At 36.8% G+C, this 18284-nt stretch overlaps 1 protein-coding gene across 1 annotated transcript in view; it reads left to right on the forward strand.

Moving 5' to 3' along the window:
• The window catches only part of HOMER1 (homer scaffold protein 1), a 132239-nt gene that overhangs the window by 48279 nt on the left and 65676 nt on the right, over positions 1–18284 (forward strand). The window contains exons 3-5 of the mRNA XM_043919949.1: positions 5676–5807; positions 9334–9426; positions 17356–17495. Coding sequence (XP_043775884.1) covers positions 5676–5807; positions 9334–9426; positions 17356–17495 — 365 coding nt within the window. The remainder of the gene's footprint in view (positions 1–5675; positions 5808–9333; positions 9427–17355; positions 17496–18284) is intronic.

Genomic DNA, 18284 nt, shown 5'->3' on the forward strand with positions numbered 1-18284 from the left:
AATTAATACAAAAAACCACATCATTACACCATAGGATTATTGTGAAGTTTAAATAAATTAACTTAGGCAGAGACACTTAAAGTATATACAGTAATCACTATACAAACACTGCTGTTGTTTCTATTAGTATTATTAGGCTTTTAATTACATATTGTGTAGTGGTTTGAGGGAATAAAAGATAATTTAATTCAATGCTTTTCAGTCTGCTTTTTCTGTGGGCTCATCCCTTATCTCCTTAACTGGGTGATAGGACCTCAGGGGCTGTTTGCACTTTGTCTTGTACGTAAGTAACTAACATGTATTTGTTTGAATAATTGATCCTCTTTTCATTTTTACTCAGGATTTATAGGACTTGGGAAGTAGCACCAATTAATTTCTGTGAAGTTTGCTTTAATGAATAATTTTGCAACATTTTGTAACTGTTTAGTGAAATTAACAGATATTAATTATTATAATCTCAGACCCTGGAATGTTAATGCATCTCTTTTTCCCGACTTGAACCTTCAGTTCTGTGTAACTCGTATTTGTCTCTTGGCCCAAACAACAGATGAGATGTGGTTATTAGAGAGGGCAGTTAAATGGTATATAAAAGTAAAGTAGGCCCAAGTCCATTGTGATTAAATAATACTCATGTGTTTTTCTTTCTGAAGCAGTATGAACTATTGCTTCTGTCATTTCCATTTTTGAATGTACTTTGCAGCTTGTAATTATGAGGCTCTTATATAACTCAGTGAAAAAGTTTTTTTTTTGGTTTGTTTCATTTAACAAAATTTACCTGCTATGTTATGTTTTCTATCACGTTTTCTGTTATCTTGTTATTTTTTAAACTGATGCTATTAACAAAACAATAGAATGAGAAAGACTAGAGATCTCTTCAAGAAAATTACAGATACCAGGGGAACATTTCATGCAAAGATGGGCACAATAAAGGACAGAAATGGTATGGACCTAACAGAAGCAGAAGATATTAAGAAGAGGTGGCAAGAAGACACAGAAGAACTATACAAAAAAGATCTTCACGACCCAGATAATCACGATGGTGTGATCACTCACCTAGAGCCAGACATCCTGGAATGCGAAACCAAGTGGGCCTTAGGAAGCATCACTACAAACACTTTGTGGAGGAGATGGAATTCCAGTTGAGCTGTTTCAAATCCTAAAAGATGATGCTGTGAAAGTGCTGCACTCAAGATGCCAGCAAATTTGGAAAACTCAGCAGTGGCCACACGACTAGAAAAGGTCAGCTTTCATTCCAATCCCAAAGAAAGGCAATGCCAAAGAATGCTCAAACTACTGCACAATTGCACTCATCTCACACGCTAGTAAAGTAATGCTCAAAATTCTCCAAACCAGGCTTCAACAGTATGTGAACTGTGAATTTCCAGATGTTCAAGCTGGATTTAGAAAAGGCAGAGGAACCAGAGATCAAATTGCCAACATCCATTGGATCATCCAAAAAGCAAGAGGGTTCCAGAAAAACATCTACTTCTGCTTTATTGACTATGCCAAAGGCTTTGACTGTGTGGATCACAAGAAACTGTGGAAAATTCTTCAAGAGATGGGAATACCAGACCACCTGACCTGCCTCCCGAGAAATCTGTATGCAGGTCAGGAAGCAACAGTTAGAACTGGACATGGAACAACAGACTGGTTGCAAATCAGGAAAGGAGTACATCAAGGTTGTATACTGTCACCCTGCTTATTTAACTTATATGCAGAGTACATCTTGTGAAATGCCAGGCTGGATGAAGCACAAGCTGGAATCAAGATTGCTGGGAGAAATATCAATAACCTCAGATATGCAGATGACACCACCCTTATGGCAGAAAGCAAAGAAGAACTGAAGAGCCTCTTGATGAAAGTGAAAGAGGAGAGTGAAAAAGTTGACTTAAAAACTCAACATTCAGAAAACTAAGATCATGGCATCTGGTCCCATTACTTCATGGCAGATAGATGGGGAAGCAATGGAAACAGTGACAGACTTTATTTGGGGTGGGGGAGGCCAAAATCACTGCAGATGTTGACTGCAACCATGAAATTAAAAGACACTTGCTCCTTGGACAAAAAGCTATGACCAACCTGGACAGCTTATTAAAAAGCAGAGACATTATGTTGCTAACCAAGGTCTGTTCAGTCAAAGCTATGGTTTTTCCAGTAGTCATGTATGGATGTGAGAGTTGGACTCTATAGAAAACTGATCACCAAAGAACTGATGCTTTTGAACTGTGGTGTTGGAGAAGACTCTTGAGAGTCCCTTGGACTGCAAGGAGATCCAGCCAGTCCATCCTAAAGGAAATCAGTCCTGAATATTCATTGGAAGGACTGGTGCTGAAGCTGAAGCTCCAATCCTTTGGCCACCTGATGTGAAGAACTGACTCATTTGAAAAGACCCTGATGCTGGGAAAGATTGAAGGCGAGAGGAGAAAGGGATGACAGAGGATGAGATGGTTGGATGGCATCACCGACTCAATGGACATGAGTCTGAGTAATCTCCGGGAGTTGGTGATGGACAGGGAGGCCTGGAATGCTGCAGTCCATGTGTTCGCAAAGAGTCGGACACGACTGAGCGACTGAACTGAACTGAACTCAGCTGAACTACTACAGTTCCCCATAGAAGTAGTGTTTTGGTTAAGCACTGGTAGTGTATTTGATGTAGCTAAATGAGTGAGTTTCTTCTTTCTATCCTCGCTTCTGTTTCTGCACAGCACAGTGAGCTGGGAAAACCTTTAGGTGCTCCTGATCAGAAAGTGTCCGTTTGTTTGTCACTTACGGCTGTTACTGTGCATGTCAAGTTTGCTCAGAGGTTTCCTAATCCTGCTGCAGACATCGGCATGGCCAGGGGCCAGGATCAGGGCACTATGTGTCAGTAATGACCCAGCATTTCTACTGTTTTTCCTTGAAAGAAGCAAGAACTATGGGATTGAGAGACATAGATATTAATTTTAAAGAACTAAATTTTTAAAAAATTGGATTTACAGTAGCATTCTATTTTAAGAATTCTAATAAATTATTTTAAATGCAGAATCATCTATTATTTTAGAATTTTGTTCACTGATTAAAGAATCCCAAAACAAGTCATATGCAGGCAAGGAAAGATTCAGAAAGGGGATTAAAATGGAGCTCTTAAACATAAAAGCAGAAAGAAGTTAGTTTGAAATAGCAAGAAATAGGTCAGTAACCAGCAGCAGCAGTGTAAAGAACCCTCCTGCCAATGCAGAAGATGCAGGTTTGATCCCTGGGTCGGGAAGATACCCTGGAAAAGGAACTGGCAACCCACTCCAGTATTCTTGCCGGAAGAATCCCATGGACAGCGAGCCTGGAGGGCTACAGTCCATGGGGTCAAAGAAGAGTTTAGACTTAGCGACTAAACAACACATCAGCAGACACGGGTCACATCCCTCACATGCTTTATAAATCCTACGGTTGCCTCACTGTGTGAGAGTTATTAGGATCAGCTGTAGGATACCCGGGTGTATCCTTGGAAACACTCAGATCCCAGCTGACAAGTATCCCCGTCAGCAAACCCTAAAGGACCACCAAATCCAGCCCTGTCTTCCTGTGTCTCAGTCTTTATCCCATCCTGGTCTGTGGTCTTCTTCGCACTTACCACTCTCTGAAATCTCATTGCTCAGCTACTGGTTTGCTTCTTCATCAACCAACTCTTCTTGATCTAGACTGTAATGCATAATTATGTTGCTTCTCACTGTTGTATCTCAAGTTCCTAGAATTGTGCTAGGCATTTAGTAGGACACACACAAAAAGTTGCATATTCAGACAATTCCTTACTATTAGTATATTCTTTCCCACTTAATCTTTCATTTGATGACAACCCTGCATGTTATGCCCTTTGTGACAAAGTGGCTCAGACAATAAAGAATCTGCTTACAACGCAAGAGACCTGGGTTCGATCCCTGGATTGGGAAGATCCCCTGGAGAAGGGAACGGCTAGCCAGTCCAGTGTTCTGGTCTGGAGAATTACTTGAACAGAGGAGCCTGGCAGGCTACAGTCCATGGGTCACTAGGAGTCAGACTTGACTGAGTGACTTTCACTTCACTTCATTATTGGTTTGGGCTTCCCTGCTGGCTCAGACTGTAAAGAATCTGACTGCAGTGCAGGGTTCCTGGGTTCGATCCCTGGGATGGGAAGATCCCCTGGAGAAGGGAACGGCAGCCCACTCCAGTGTTCTGGCCTGGAGAATGCCATGGACAGAGGAGCCTGGGGGGCTACAGTCCATGGGATCGCACAGAGTCAGACGGGACTGAGTGACTAATGCCACATGTTAGAGCAATTGTTAGCTACATTTTATAGGATCTAGAATGACATGCTAGGAAAAACAGCTTTTGAACCAAAGGGTAAGGCAATATATTAGTATATAAATTTTGTCAGAGGTAAAAATGCTTATCGAGAAGAAGGGCTTTCATGTAACAACAGATAACATGACTACTGTCGTGAGAGAAAGCCAGGCATTATGCTCTTACTGTCTACTTTAGTAGGACAAGTATCAGGGACTCATTATAACTTCATCAACACCTCACAGTGAATAAATATGTACACTTTTACTGTTCATGTGGTATATAGATTTAGCTATGTTCTGAAAATGCTTGATTTTTATTCAGAGTTTAATAGTTCACCAAGTAACTGCTTATGGATTTGATGACATTATCTGTTTTATTATTACTGAGATCACTTTGTAATCTCAATCTCAATTGCAAAGTCATTAGACTTCTTAACTAAAACTGATTTAGAAGTACTGGCAGAAGGACTGAATGAACTTGATGTGCTAAAGGACAGTTGAAATTCATTAAACTGATCAGCAAAGTTAATATTTAATAAAATAATGATGCTAGTTTTCTAGTCTGCCAGGCTCCTCTGTCCATGAAATTCTCCAGCCAAGAACACTGGAGTGGGTTGCTATTCCCTTCTCTAGGGGATCTTCCAACCCAGGGATCAAACCTGGGTCTCCTGCATTGCAGGCAGATTCTTTACCACTGAACCAACAGGGAAGCCCAATACTAGTTTTCTAAGGAACTATATTATAATAAAAAATGATAGTGAGTCTCATTAACATGATTTTATACCACTTTATACATCAAGAAGTAAAGTATATATTTTGGGGTTTGTTTTTCTCTTGAGTGGAGGAAAACTTACTAAATGATTGAAAATCTTTTCTGTATCATAGTATATTTCAGGTAAGTTGGCTTTAAGAAAATTCTTGATGATGGATTTTAGAAAATAGTTTTCAAACAGAAAATTTAGTGTCTTCATTTTTGTAAGATGCTTTCGGGAGGGAGACTTTACTTTTAAATAAGCATCTGTTAAAACCTAGTTGCTTCCAGTGAACATCACCCAAAATTCATAGGCAGTAATCCTAAATGTTCAAAGAGAAGACACTGACCACATTATAAACTCTTTAAAATTCTGTGCATCACAGGAACATTTATTTTGCTTGTTAAGTGTTGAAATTTGTGAGAGTGCCATTGTATTTATAGTTCTATTATTACCATATTTCCACATTATCACTTATAATGTTAAAAACTGTTTCTCTAACTCTCTTCATATACTTAACATTGTGGCTCAATAGGAATTCTAAGTTTTTATGTAACTGAATAGTCCTGTGCTTGATTGTCTATTTGTGAATTTTTGGCTGGTTCCTCATACTTATTTTATTTTTCAGGCAATAATTAACAGCACCATCACTCCAAACATGACATTTACTAAAACATCTCAGAAGTTTGGCCAGTGGGCCGATAGCAGGGCAAATACTGTTTATGGACTGGGGTTCTCCTCTGAGCATCATCTTTCGAAAGTAAGTTAAATCACAAGATCCAAGTGGAAATCTGCATCTTCCGGTCAGACATCTTATATATGTAATGGAAAATGGAGAGTATAAAATGTAGGAGAAATTTCTTTGATATTCTTGAAACAACTGTAGTGACTTTAGAGCAAGAAGTGAGAGATCAGTAGATTCCACTGTCAACTGGAAACATTGTTGTATACATTAAATGCAGTCACCATTGATTGTATGTATTGTATTGGCATTTGTGTGGTTAACTAGGTATGGTAGGAAATAAAAGGTGGGAATTATCACATTAATATGGGCTTTGCTTGGTGGATAGCACCTTTGATTGATGCAATATAGGTAAACACCAAACTCTTCTGAATTGTGGAAACTCAAGCTGATAGTGGTATTTCAGCTTTTTGACATAATAGCAGGCACATATAAATTCTGTTTTATGCTTTGTTTGGGTGAGAATAACTCTGAGCTGTCTGATACAGCACAGAGTAAGATCTAAGAGACCCCCTGAGGAGTTATTGGAACCAACCAAGTAAATTGCTATGGCTAGAATGGCTGATAAAATACAGAGCATCACCTGGGCAAAATACTGGAAATAAAACAGTTGTCCTGCATAGAAACAAAAAGCCATGAAGTGTTCATACAAGCAGCATCTTGAGTTCTTGTGGCTGTCCACAGAGAAAGAGCTTATAAGGAAAAGGAAGCACTGTCAGGATAGTGAGATGATCCAGGAGGTGATTGCTCACCTTTATACTTCACATTTAATGCTCACCAGGCCCAAAGGCTTATGTTTACAGCTTCTCTGTTTGAAGTATTCAGTTAAGAGAACAAGCCTACATTTGAACCATATTTTATGTATGATTTGGGATACATAAGATCCGATGACTTGAGAGCTGAAATTGCTCAAGTGCAGGGTAATCAGGCTCTTGTTAGATGCACACTGTTAATACTTAAGTTAAACCTAAACTGTTCATTATAGAAATCATTCAGATTCTTAAAAATCAGTTCTTTTAAAAAATCTTACACTTTTGTGAATATTTATTGATTTGGTTATAATTAGTTCAGTAGTTAAAATAATCTTTCTTTCCTTTGGTTTTAGTTGTAAAATTCCTTAATGTTGTTTTCAAATGCTTTTGTTGTCTTTTTTTTAAATATAAATTAGAGTTGAAAGCTCAGTTTTACGACTGTTTGAACTTTCGTCAATGATTAAGACAAACAGTGTTGCCTAATTTCGCTTCTGTTACACCCACCATATTCTCCAAATACATTTCTTGAACTGTGGTAAAAGTATGAGTTTTAGCCTCAAAGTATTTCAACAAAGCAGGGACATAGGCATCCAGTTAAGTGTTGCCCCTCCGTAAACAATCCCCTCAGGAAATTACACATTTATTCTAATATTTTTGCCTTTACTCAGAACCTTTTTGGAACTTTTCTTTTGAAATTGTCTATTAAACCCTATAGCAAAAACATTAAAACTATGATTATATTATACTTGCTGAATTTCCTGACAACAAAGAAACTAGGTTGTGGATTAATTTCTCAAACTTGTATGAAATGATTTTTGAACCTGAGTAATTTTTTTATTATATTAAGTTGGTTCTTATTTATAACTACATCTTTCAAGTTATGGGCAAAAACTAATGTGACAAGGAAATAGGTTATTAAAATCTGTCAATCATATTGTTTCCTCTTATCTGATATTTTTTCTGAGAATGGTGTTTATAGTTAATTTGTTTTTCCTCTTTAAAGTTAGTGTATATTTTTGATCAGACTGACTGGTAGTGAATCCTGGTATTGTATTGTGAAGGTGGATTGACTATTAGGAAACGACCTATTAGTCAACCCTCGTTTATTTATTCACTAGACTTGGCTCCAGGAGCTTGTGATCAATCTCTTCAGAATGTTTTGGTCCAAAAGTAACAAAACCATGAATTCTTTTCCAAGCTACCTTGAAGATTAAGGTTGGTGCTTTGTAGGGGGCCCAGAGGAGTATATAATCTTTTACATAAATGAAGCAAGCATGGAAATATTCTGACTTGTTTTTATCATTAAAAAACCATACATGAAACAGAACATTATAAGAGATTGGAGAAGTCTCTGAAGGCAGTTGTAGACAAGGTGCTCTCAAAATGTGGAGAGCAGGAGCACTGAAAAGAAATGTGTGGTCTCCTAAGGTTGATGGATGAGGAAAATTTCAACTATGCTTGGATTGTTAGAGTGCTTTCCAAGTGGTATTTTGTTATCATGGAAACCTAAGTCTATAAAAATTAACAGCAGCTTGGGTCTTTATGAAGTTGAGAAGAGTTTTAAACATTAACTACCTTGGAATGCCAAATTAGTGTAAGAAAAACTTTATGTACTACTTCAAATTACATAAAGACTAATTTTGGTTTTGCTTTTATTTCATTTCCAACAATGTGAATGTTACCTTTTTAGCTGTATATTCAGATTTTTTTTTAACAGTAATATGATATTCTCTCCAATTAAATTAGTATAATAATGCAGATTCAGTTTACTGATCTACAAGTTGTAGGTGGGGGGGTAACAGGTTTAAGGTAAGAAGGAAAATTGTTATAATAACAGCTTTAATTTTGACCTTCTGTTTCTCTGCAGTAGGTCAGAATATCATGAGCCTTTCCTTCCAAAGCTTTCCTTCCCAAGATGAAAGTGAAATTGGGGTTGGTTTATCAGGTTTGAGAGGGACCTGTAATTTCATGTTTTTATTGCCAACTCTAATAGATGTTTAAAGTTGCACAAAGATTTTCAGTTTTTTAAAAAAATCTGGTTATTTTGTAACCGTAGCTTATTCTCTCTGAGAACAGTGGGAGAGTAGTTTCCACTTCCAGTGCATAAAGAGATACTGTTTGTAGCCATGACCTTTATTAGATTACCTTGAGTTCCTAAGAGTTAACATTTCATAAAAGTAATTTTTTAAATTGTTACCAATCTTAAAGACCTTCGTGGGGACCTGCTTTTCCTTTCTGCTGCTGTTTAGGAATCTTTGGTAATGAAAATTTAGTAATGTCATCAGTGACAGTAATAAATGTTGCTGTTTGTATTGCTGAAAATAAAATGCCTTGTGTGATACAAGAGTTAACATCCTAGTAAAACTTAAAGGCCTGCTCCAGATACAGAGATGTTTAGGAGTGGACACTTAGGTGATTTAAATTTCTCTGTGATAAGTGTGCCCATCTTTACTGATTTCATTCCCAACCTCCACCCCGTCCCCTGCCTTGGCCTTAGTAAAGTATATCTGAACAACCAATGGAGGGACATAGCAAAGCTAGCTGACACCAAATTCTAACTTAGTTGTATCATGATGTTTTTGAATGAGATTTGTCAGAGTACTTTATGGTATGCAAATGTTTGATATTAGGTTTATTTTCCTGTCATTTTCATATTATGCCTATAATTGATTTGAGGGCTAAGTTGCTTGTGTAAGAGTCAATTATTCAGTAAAATGGAAGAAAATTAGAGTAAAAGTGGGCATTAAGACCTATTTTTATTTGGTTAATGTATGTAGTCTTTCTGCATTCAGTTTGCAGAAAAGTTTCAGGAATTTAAAGAAGCTGCTCGACTAGCAAAGGAGAAATCACAGGAGAAGATGGAACTTACCAGTACACCTTCACAGGTGGGTATCTGATTTCTATTCCTTGTTCATTTTAGATGATATCATGCCTTATGCCAGAGATAAATTTAGAAAAATAATGGCAAAGTTAAGGTGATTTTCAAAGTGGACATAGAAATGCACTGTTCAGTTGATCTGTACTGGTGGAGAAAGGGTTTTTTCCCTTATATACCAATGTGTATAACAATCTCATTGGGGGGGGAAATCTGTTTAGCAATTCAAAGTCAGTTTTCTAATATGCATCCAACTTGAAAACAGTTGTACACAAAGAGCATAGATTGCCCTGTTGTCTGCCTTCTGTGATGATCAGTAGAGTGTGGCTGCAAGAGGAGACGTGGGAGGCGCTTGGGGAAACAGAAGTTTATTGTACTCCCAGGTCCTAGAAGGGCTACAGGAAGGGTAACCCCTCCTAGGGCCCCAAAAGTGGACTCTTCTCTGACACTCAGCAAGGAATTGTCCAGGAGATACGTGTGCTGACAAAGCAAGAGACTTTATTGGGAAGGGGCGCAGAGGCAACGGGAACCCAGGAGGCCTGCTCTGTCACGTGACTTGCAGTCTCTGGGGGGTTTTGGTGATGAGATTAGTTCCTGGGCTATCTCTGGCCAATCATTCTGACTCAGGGTCCTTCCTGGCGGTACAAGCATTGCTCCAGCAAGATGGATGCAGCGAGAAGGATTCTGGGAGGTGCTAGGACACGTGACATCTCCTTTTGACCTTTCCTAAATTCTTCCGGTTGGTGGTGGCTTGTTAGTTCCATGTTCCTTACCAGGACCTCCTGTCATAAAGTAATTCATGCAGATGTTACTGTGGTGCCTGGCCAGGCTGGGCGGTTTCACTGTTTCCCCTAACAGGACGCATGCCCCCTCTAGGAGGCAGCAGGACGCCTCAGGTTGGGCAGCGGGCAGAAAGCAGGCGTTCAGGGGAACACAACACAAGGCCTGTATTGGGGTTTCTCTTGGGAATGGCAGGCGGGGGGAACAATTTAGGATTGACTAATCTGCATGGTTTCCACTGGCTCTCAACCATAGGGGCGGTTCCCAGTTGCCTAACACCCACCCTTGGAATGTTGTCTCCCCCAAGGCAGGGGCCCCATAGGAGAGTGTTTCCTGGAGTGGTTAATTTGCCTATCAAAGGCATGCTCCCATCGTAGCCCCCTGCTGTCTCTAAGAACTGGCTAACTAGAAAGGTTTTTAAGATGTCATCACAGTATACAGAAAATTAAAATATATAAACAATATAGTTCTACCTTATTTTAATATGTGTTTAAATCTGACAGTTGGGACATTTACATCTCAGCACTAAGACCCAAAGGTTGTAGGTTTTTAAAAAGTCTCACTTTTTCCTTTAACCGGTTAGTTAATACCTACCACTTGTCCATTGTAGTCTTTCTTCAGCTGGAAATTAATTACATCTCCAAATAAAATTCACTAAAATAGCTGCATTTCAGTACTTTTACAAAGGTTTTAATGTAATAATATGACTCAGAGAATGCCAGTAACTTTTAGCTTTTTAATAATATACTTTGCTAAAATTTTTATTTCAGTTGAAATCTTACGGGTAAGGTTCAGCTTTATACTGGGTTCTTCTCTAGGCTAAATGTTTTTGAAGTGTCCTTAGGAGATTTTATAAAAGGAAAGATTGGATGTTACAAATGTTTCTGTGGAATATGTCAGTAAGTAGCTGATTTACATAAAACTTTCTTAAGGAAGTAGATAGTGATTGCTTTGGAATTTTGTGACTAGCCAAATGATTGGAACATTGTAGAAAATATTTTGCTCTTCCTTCCTCCCCACCCATGACACCCAACTCTATTTGGTAAACCCTACTGGTATAAAGAGTTTTGAGTGTTGTCAGAGGAAAGGAGAGCTCTGTTAAGTACGCTTAAAGTACACATTTCCTCACAGGCCAAAGGTGAACTCTGGATTGAAGCCAAAGCTCCATTATTCCTTCTCTATATTTGCAGAGACCTGGAATAACATGAATGATCATTTTGAAACTTCCCTTGAATCTCCCTAAATGCTATGATAGTGTAGTGATGCTTTTAAACATAAAAGCCTGTTTAAAATTTAATACCAGTACACATTGGGATCTCTAGTTCCTCAAGTGAATGATTCTAGTGTCACTGCAAGATGCTCCAGCACATTCAATAAAAGAATATGCCAAAGACTCTAATAAAATTGTAATAGATTACACTTTGCCATTGTACTTAGTTCCTGTTTCTCTAATTGTAACTTGTTTTTGTTTAATTGGTCATGAAATGTTACACATTGCTGCTATGGTCCCTGCTCCTCTTTGGTGGAAGGAATGTCTTGAAGCTTTTACTTTCATCAGGGGAATCGAAGATGTTTATATTTGGAAAGTGCTGTGAAATACAATGAGTAAAGAAATGTCTTGAGTACATTAGCATTTGAGAACCAAAATATTCTGACCTTAATTTATCTTTTAAAAATATTTGAAGTCTGATTGTTAATTTACAGAAGCCAGGGAAATAGGGGGGAAAAGTATTTTCATTTCTCTTTCCTCTCCTTTCTTTTTTTGTATGACAATAGTCTCTTACAGAGGTCATTAATATTCCTGTTTTACTTTGAACCATGTAATCTCTGGCCACCCTGATTCTATTTATTTTGAGCTTGATTTTCACTGGTTTAATCCAATCTACTAAATTAACACTCTGCCTGGAGAATAGAATATTACTCAGGAATTCAGCAAAGGGAGTCAAGAGATTAAATGTGATAACGGATAATAGTAGATAGTCACAGCTTTTGCTTTTCTTCAAGGCTGTATTGCAGACAACTTAGGCATATGTATTTTCAGGTCAAACTTAGACATAAATTCTTTTTCTGCCACTATATGATCTTGAAAAATTTGCTTAATCTAAGTCTGTTAGTACATCTGCAACATGAATGTTACATTACTTACCTTACAGGATTGTTGGGTGGAATAAATATGATAATGATAATGTCACATTGACAATGTCATGCAATAATGGCAATAATGTAGACTCTAGACCTCGGCTTTGATCTGGACTCTAACCCTGATTAGTTTTCTGAGCTTAGGCACGTTAGTATTTTCTTTAATTCATAAAATGGGAATAAGTTATTTCCTTACAAACTTGTCGTGAGAATTAAGTAAGGATTACAAAGTGCTCAGTGTGTAGTAAAGGCTTAATGTTAACAGTTGAGTTGTAATGTGACTATAATGGTGAAGATGATGCTATAAAGCCTTGACAGTGTTATTTAGAAAAATACAGATGCCTTAATTAAATAAAGCCTACATCAGAAGCCCCTGGAAGACGTGTTAAAATGCAAATCGCTGAGTCCCAACCATTTCTAAATTTAGAAGGGCTGACATAGGGCCTTAGAATGTGCATTTCTAACAGGTTTCCAGGAGATGCTGAAGACTGTTGATCTGGAGGATCAGACTTTGAGCAACACTGCTGTAGATAAATCCTTCCATCCCCCTAAAGGCTTGTGATGAAAGGAGTCTGGCATTTAGAGCAGAATTAGCCAATTCCCTCTCAGACTCTTGAGCTAAGGGTGTACAGGCGGTATAAATGTGTGGGTGTGTCATGATCTTCATGTTGTCTTCATCGAGGTAACATCTCTAGGAATACATGGACTCATGTGTTAGTTGTCAGGTTCTTTCACATCTCTCTTTAAATAATAGACATTAATTTAAGACTTTTTCTCTGTTGGAGATCTTATGTTCTCATGTTTTCATGGGAACCTTTTAAACAGTCAGTGATACATAATCAAGAGTGATGACTGACTTTAAACCTGAAATTTCTTACAAAGTTCACAGTTACAAAATACTGTATTTCAGTTAACTTAATAGAGAAAGGGGCTATATGATCAAATAATATCCAAATGTTTCTTCATTGGAGTTGAAAAAAATTAATTGTTAGCTGTCAGTTGACTAAGACCTTTAAATTGAGTAAAATCTATTTAATTCCATCACTTGTTTGCAGCCAAGCAAAAGTCATGGGCTTTTTATTTTTTTCCATTTAATATGTCAGGTTGTATAGCATTGAACATATTGTAGTGGCTATCTTGATTTATATTTAGCATGTCTTAACTTTTTCCTCAAGGTTTTTTAGAATTCACTTTATAGAAAAAATAGATTCTACATGTGTGTGAGTGTGTATATTCAGAGAAAATCAGTTTCTTTTTGTGTGTGTGTGTGTAAATGTCATAATTTTTAAAATGTTCATTTTAGCAATAAACTATTTGCCCAAAGGGCACTGGTTTCTTGTAAGTGATTATTAGGACCTCTGTGACTAGCTATTCGATCCTATGAAAGTCAGTTGATCTCTTTGGGCAGTGGTTCTTGAGAATCTATAAGGTCAGAGGTTTGAACTATATCATATATTAAGGACATTTCAAATGCAATAAATCTTGAGTGTTTTAGATTTTCTTGGTATAAATGGATTTTTTGAAAGGTGGTGTGCATTTAGACCTGTTACTATCCTAGACTATATTATTTACATGTCTAGCCCAAAAATATACCTTTAGAATTAGTGATTGCCTATACATTAAATATGATACCTCCTTTGTCACAGTATCATTTGACACGTTTCATATTTACTGAACCAAATACCACAAGAACAACATTTACAGCCTCAGGAAAGATTTGCTAGAGCTCTCTTCATATCATTATATGCTCTCCAAAGTAAGAACAGTGAAGGCACATGTCTTTAATCCAGATTATGAATCTTTCTTAGAGTTGTGTTCGACTCTTTGTGACCCTGTGGACTGTAGCCCGCCAGGCTCCTCTGTCCGTGGGATTCTCCAGGCAAGAATACTGGAGTGGGTTGCCATTTCCTCCTCCAGGGGATCTTCCCAACCCAGGGATTGATCCCAGGTCTCCTGTGTCTTCTGCATTGGCAGATGGATTCTTAATCGCTGAGCCAGGGAAGCCCAAAATTAAGAACAGTGCAGATATGTGTTTTTAATCCTGATTATGAATCTTTCTTACATAAACCATACCAAATTTGATGGTCTACAATTTCCGGAGATTTGTTTTTCTTCACGTAGAGCTAACCCTCGACACCCACCCTCCTGCTGTGGCACATACCCCTGAACAGACACCTGAGAGAAGGCTGGTGACGGCACCCTGAAGGCCTGGCTTGCAGTGAGAGCCAACATCATTTCTTTCCCATGTGATTCAAGATATTTCTGGGGCTTTTTGCTTTTTCCAGGGGAGGGCTTTCTTGCCACTTCATAAATGAGGAGAGAGAATTCTTAAGCACTTTCTGAATCTTTTACATCCTTGCTTAGGTTTCTTTTTTTATAATATGGTCATATCTTCTAGTTTTGGCTTCCTTGATACTCTTATATTTTAAAATGCAAAGTTTTTATTTGCTATCACTATGATCAAAGAATATATTATTTGATATATTTTCCCTTAAACATTTACTGTAGACGTGCTAGCCATATTAGCTTAGGAGTCCCTTTCTAAAGAGAAATTATCCTACTTTTTCAAAGTTTGTAGTCTAGCAGCTATACTTCATGCTTTTTAAAAAAATTTGCTTATTTTTTAATTGAAGGATAATTGCTTTACAGAATTTTATTGGTTTCTGCCAAATATACTTCATGCTTTTTATTTTGATATTTGATTTAAAGATATAAAATATAGATTTTATGAAAGTTAAAGTTTTTAAGGAATAACTACAGTTGGGACAGGAAATTGCACAGACTTTGATTTAAAAACAGCTAGGTATTTGGAATATGTTAAATAAAACAAGTTTCACAGTGCTATTTTTAGCATATGTAAAATTTCTAGAAGGTTTCACACAATACTTTTGGCTACCTCTGCGGTAGTTGGAGTAGTTGAAGGGCAAAGGAGTTTCATTGCCCTCATGTACTGTTGGAACTCTTTCTTGTTCTCCTGAGCAAATGTTGATTTTTTTGCAAACATCCTTAAAAATAAAACATGCTCAGGGCTTTTGTTTTCATTTTAGATGTAGCGTCTAGGGTAACTTAAATATGCCTTTTGTTAAATATAGCGAATATTTGAGCCTCCGGAAGAAAAGCAACCTGAGGCCCTTTCTTCCTTTTCTCCTTCTTAGCTTGTCTCTGAGAACAGTCTGCTTCAGTGGCATCAACAGTACTATCCTCCCCAACAGCCATGCATCATCAGCTTTCTTACTTCATTCCAGAAGATCCTAAGAACCAGAAATCAGACGACTCCTCTCTCTCTCTCTCTTTTAATCCTAATCTCCTTTTCACTCTTACCAACCAGTTCTAGCAGGTCCTTGTTGCTAATATTAGTGCTCTTTCATGTTAACAAAGCGGTTTGTTTCTGCTGTCATTTTCACTGAATCAGTTCTTGGCCAACTTACTGTTTAGTTGATTGGACTGTCAACCTGGATTATTTTAGTTTGGCCTTTCTTGGAGAAAAAATTTCCCTGATTTATTGAAACCAAATATGAACACCTCATGGTTTCTTACTGGCTGCTTAAAACTTTTCCAGGCTAATTGATATGGCCCATGATTGATCAAGAGATAGCCATTTTAGTTACTGTTCTCTCAGTAGGATTTGACTTTGTTGTAAAGCAATTTCATGTTGTCACAACATACTGCAAACTATTTGTGCATTGACTTATCAGTTAATAGAAACAGTAGATTCAGATGAAAAATTTAAAAGGAATAAAATTAAATGTCAAACTGGAGGTTCCATTAATAATTGAAAAATAGGTGAGGATGTGGAATCAAGAAGGAAGTCTTTTGATCTTTTGATAGCTTGTATAATTTATAGTATTGTGGTACTATTTAAATATTTAAATGTGAAATAAAACACACAGAGCCGTATAAAACTAAAAGCCCCAGAAAAGAAAGTTGATCTCACCACGTTAATATTTTCCATATTTCTTTCCAGTGCTTCTCCATGAGTAATAATTGTTACATAAAGTACATAAATATCATAATCTAGGTATCTCCTTATATCATCCTCTTTTTCTAGTTATAAGCAATTTCCTATATTACAGATACTCATCTTGTTTCTATTTGAGGAGATCTTACATTCTTTCAGGTTGACAAATTATGACCATCCCCAGCCACTCCCCTATTGAACACTGATGTTTTCATTTTCTTGCCTAGTTTAGCCTAATATTTCAGTTTTGAAGTTGTATTGGTCAGAGATTGTAAGGGGTCCACCAAGCTGCTCTTTAACCATCTTGTGCTGGGTCCTTCCATGGTTAATGGGTTTGTCAAATGACACCTCATTCTGATTTCTAATATCAAATTTAGATAATCTGGCTATGACAGTCATGAGAATAAGTGTCAGAGTGAGCTTTGTTTTAAATTCCATCTATTTTCCAGTGGGATAACTTAAATTCACTTTGTTAGAAATAAAACAGGAAATTTTGTGAAGAGAGATAATATCATTATGAGTAGCAGACAAAAAAAGCTGAAAATATACTAACATCACTGTATATAATGTGTTACAGGAATATTTCCAGTTACTTTTCTAAATGACTCTTAGAACTGAAAATTAAGGCATATAAAAAAATTGAGACTTAAGATTTCATTCTTTCTCTTCCTACCCTCCCATAAATAATAAATAATAATCTTGCAGTTTTGTCTTATTTTCTTTTTCTTCTCAAGTAATGATTTGAACATCTAACCAATTATATAACTTGCTTATATAACCTGAAAGTTTTTTAGTTCTTTGAAGCTACGTTTCTAAATTGTATGTTTACATTTTTAAATTGTATCATTTCAGATAGTTTTCTTGTGCATTGCTTTGCTTTAATTTTTTTTCTGTTTAAATTTCATTTTTTAAGTATTTTATTCAAATTTCAATTGAAATATGACCATATTTTATAAGTAAGCATGTATCAGGGTCAGTTTTAACTTTTAGATGATCTTGTGTATTTTAACAAAACAGCACTTTTTTAATCCCTATGCCCTTTTTTCTTTTTTTTTTTTAAAGGAATCAGCAGGCGGGGATCTTCAGTCTCCTTTAACACCAGAAAGCATCAATGGGACAGATGATGAGAGAACGCCTGATATGACACAGAACTCAGAGCCACGGCCTGAACCCACTCAGAACGCATTGCCGTTCTCACATAGGTACAGATTCAGCTCAACCATCATGATTAAGTAACATGTAGAAACTCACTTGGTTTCAAATAAATCTTGCAAAGTTACAACCCTGAGTTAAAATTCCAGGTCAGATTTTTTATTTTTTAAACTCTTAACTTCAGAAAAGTTTTACTAATTTATAGTTGATAGTTGCCTAGATGGACTGGAGTGGGCAATTTCTATTACCTTTGTAGAAAAGGGCTACTGAGCTAATTATTGTACAGATCATTTTTCAGTGAGACCACATGTTATTGCAAATCTCCTCTAGTTATTTCTTAACCCAGGCTGTAAAAGACCCTCTTTGTTAACCTGGTTTCCATTTTCATGTGTGTTCTTGAGAGTTATAAAAATTAAAAAAAAAATTAGGTTTCCTACTTTGAAATTAAGCTTTGCTGTTGCTTAGAGGTTGATCTCACTGTATGATTTCAAACAAGGAAACGGTTTATTGGTGTCACTTCCAGTATGAACCTGTTAATGTCAGATTTACTTTTGCACATCAACTAACAGAAGATAAATCTTCACATGCTTCTGAGTTTTAAGGAATTTGATACTTTAAAAAGATGCAATTTATTCTAAATATGTTCCAAGCCAGTTACACTAATTATTGGCCATGTTGGAGTGTTTTTAGGATGTAAGGAGATCTGAGAATCTGCAAATGTAAACAAATACCTATCAGTCATTGTCTTTATTTTTATCCTTTGGAAACTTTTGACCTAGGTAGTTTTAATTAAAATTAAGAAAAAAGTTTTCCTTTGTCATGCATCTCTTTCTGGACCA

This window comes from Cervus elaphus, chromosome 12 (genome assembly GCF_910594005.1).
Source record: "Cervus elaphus chromosome 12, mCerEla1.1, whole genome shotgun sequence".
Lineage (NCBI taxonomy): Eukaryota > Metazoa > Chordata > Mammalia > Artiodactyla > Cervidae > Cervus > Cervus elaphus.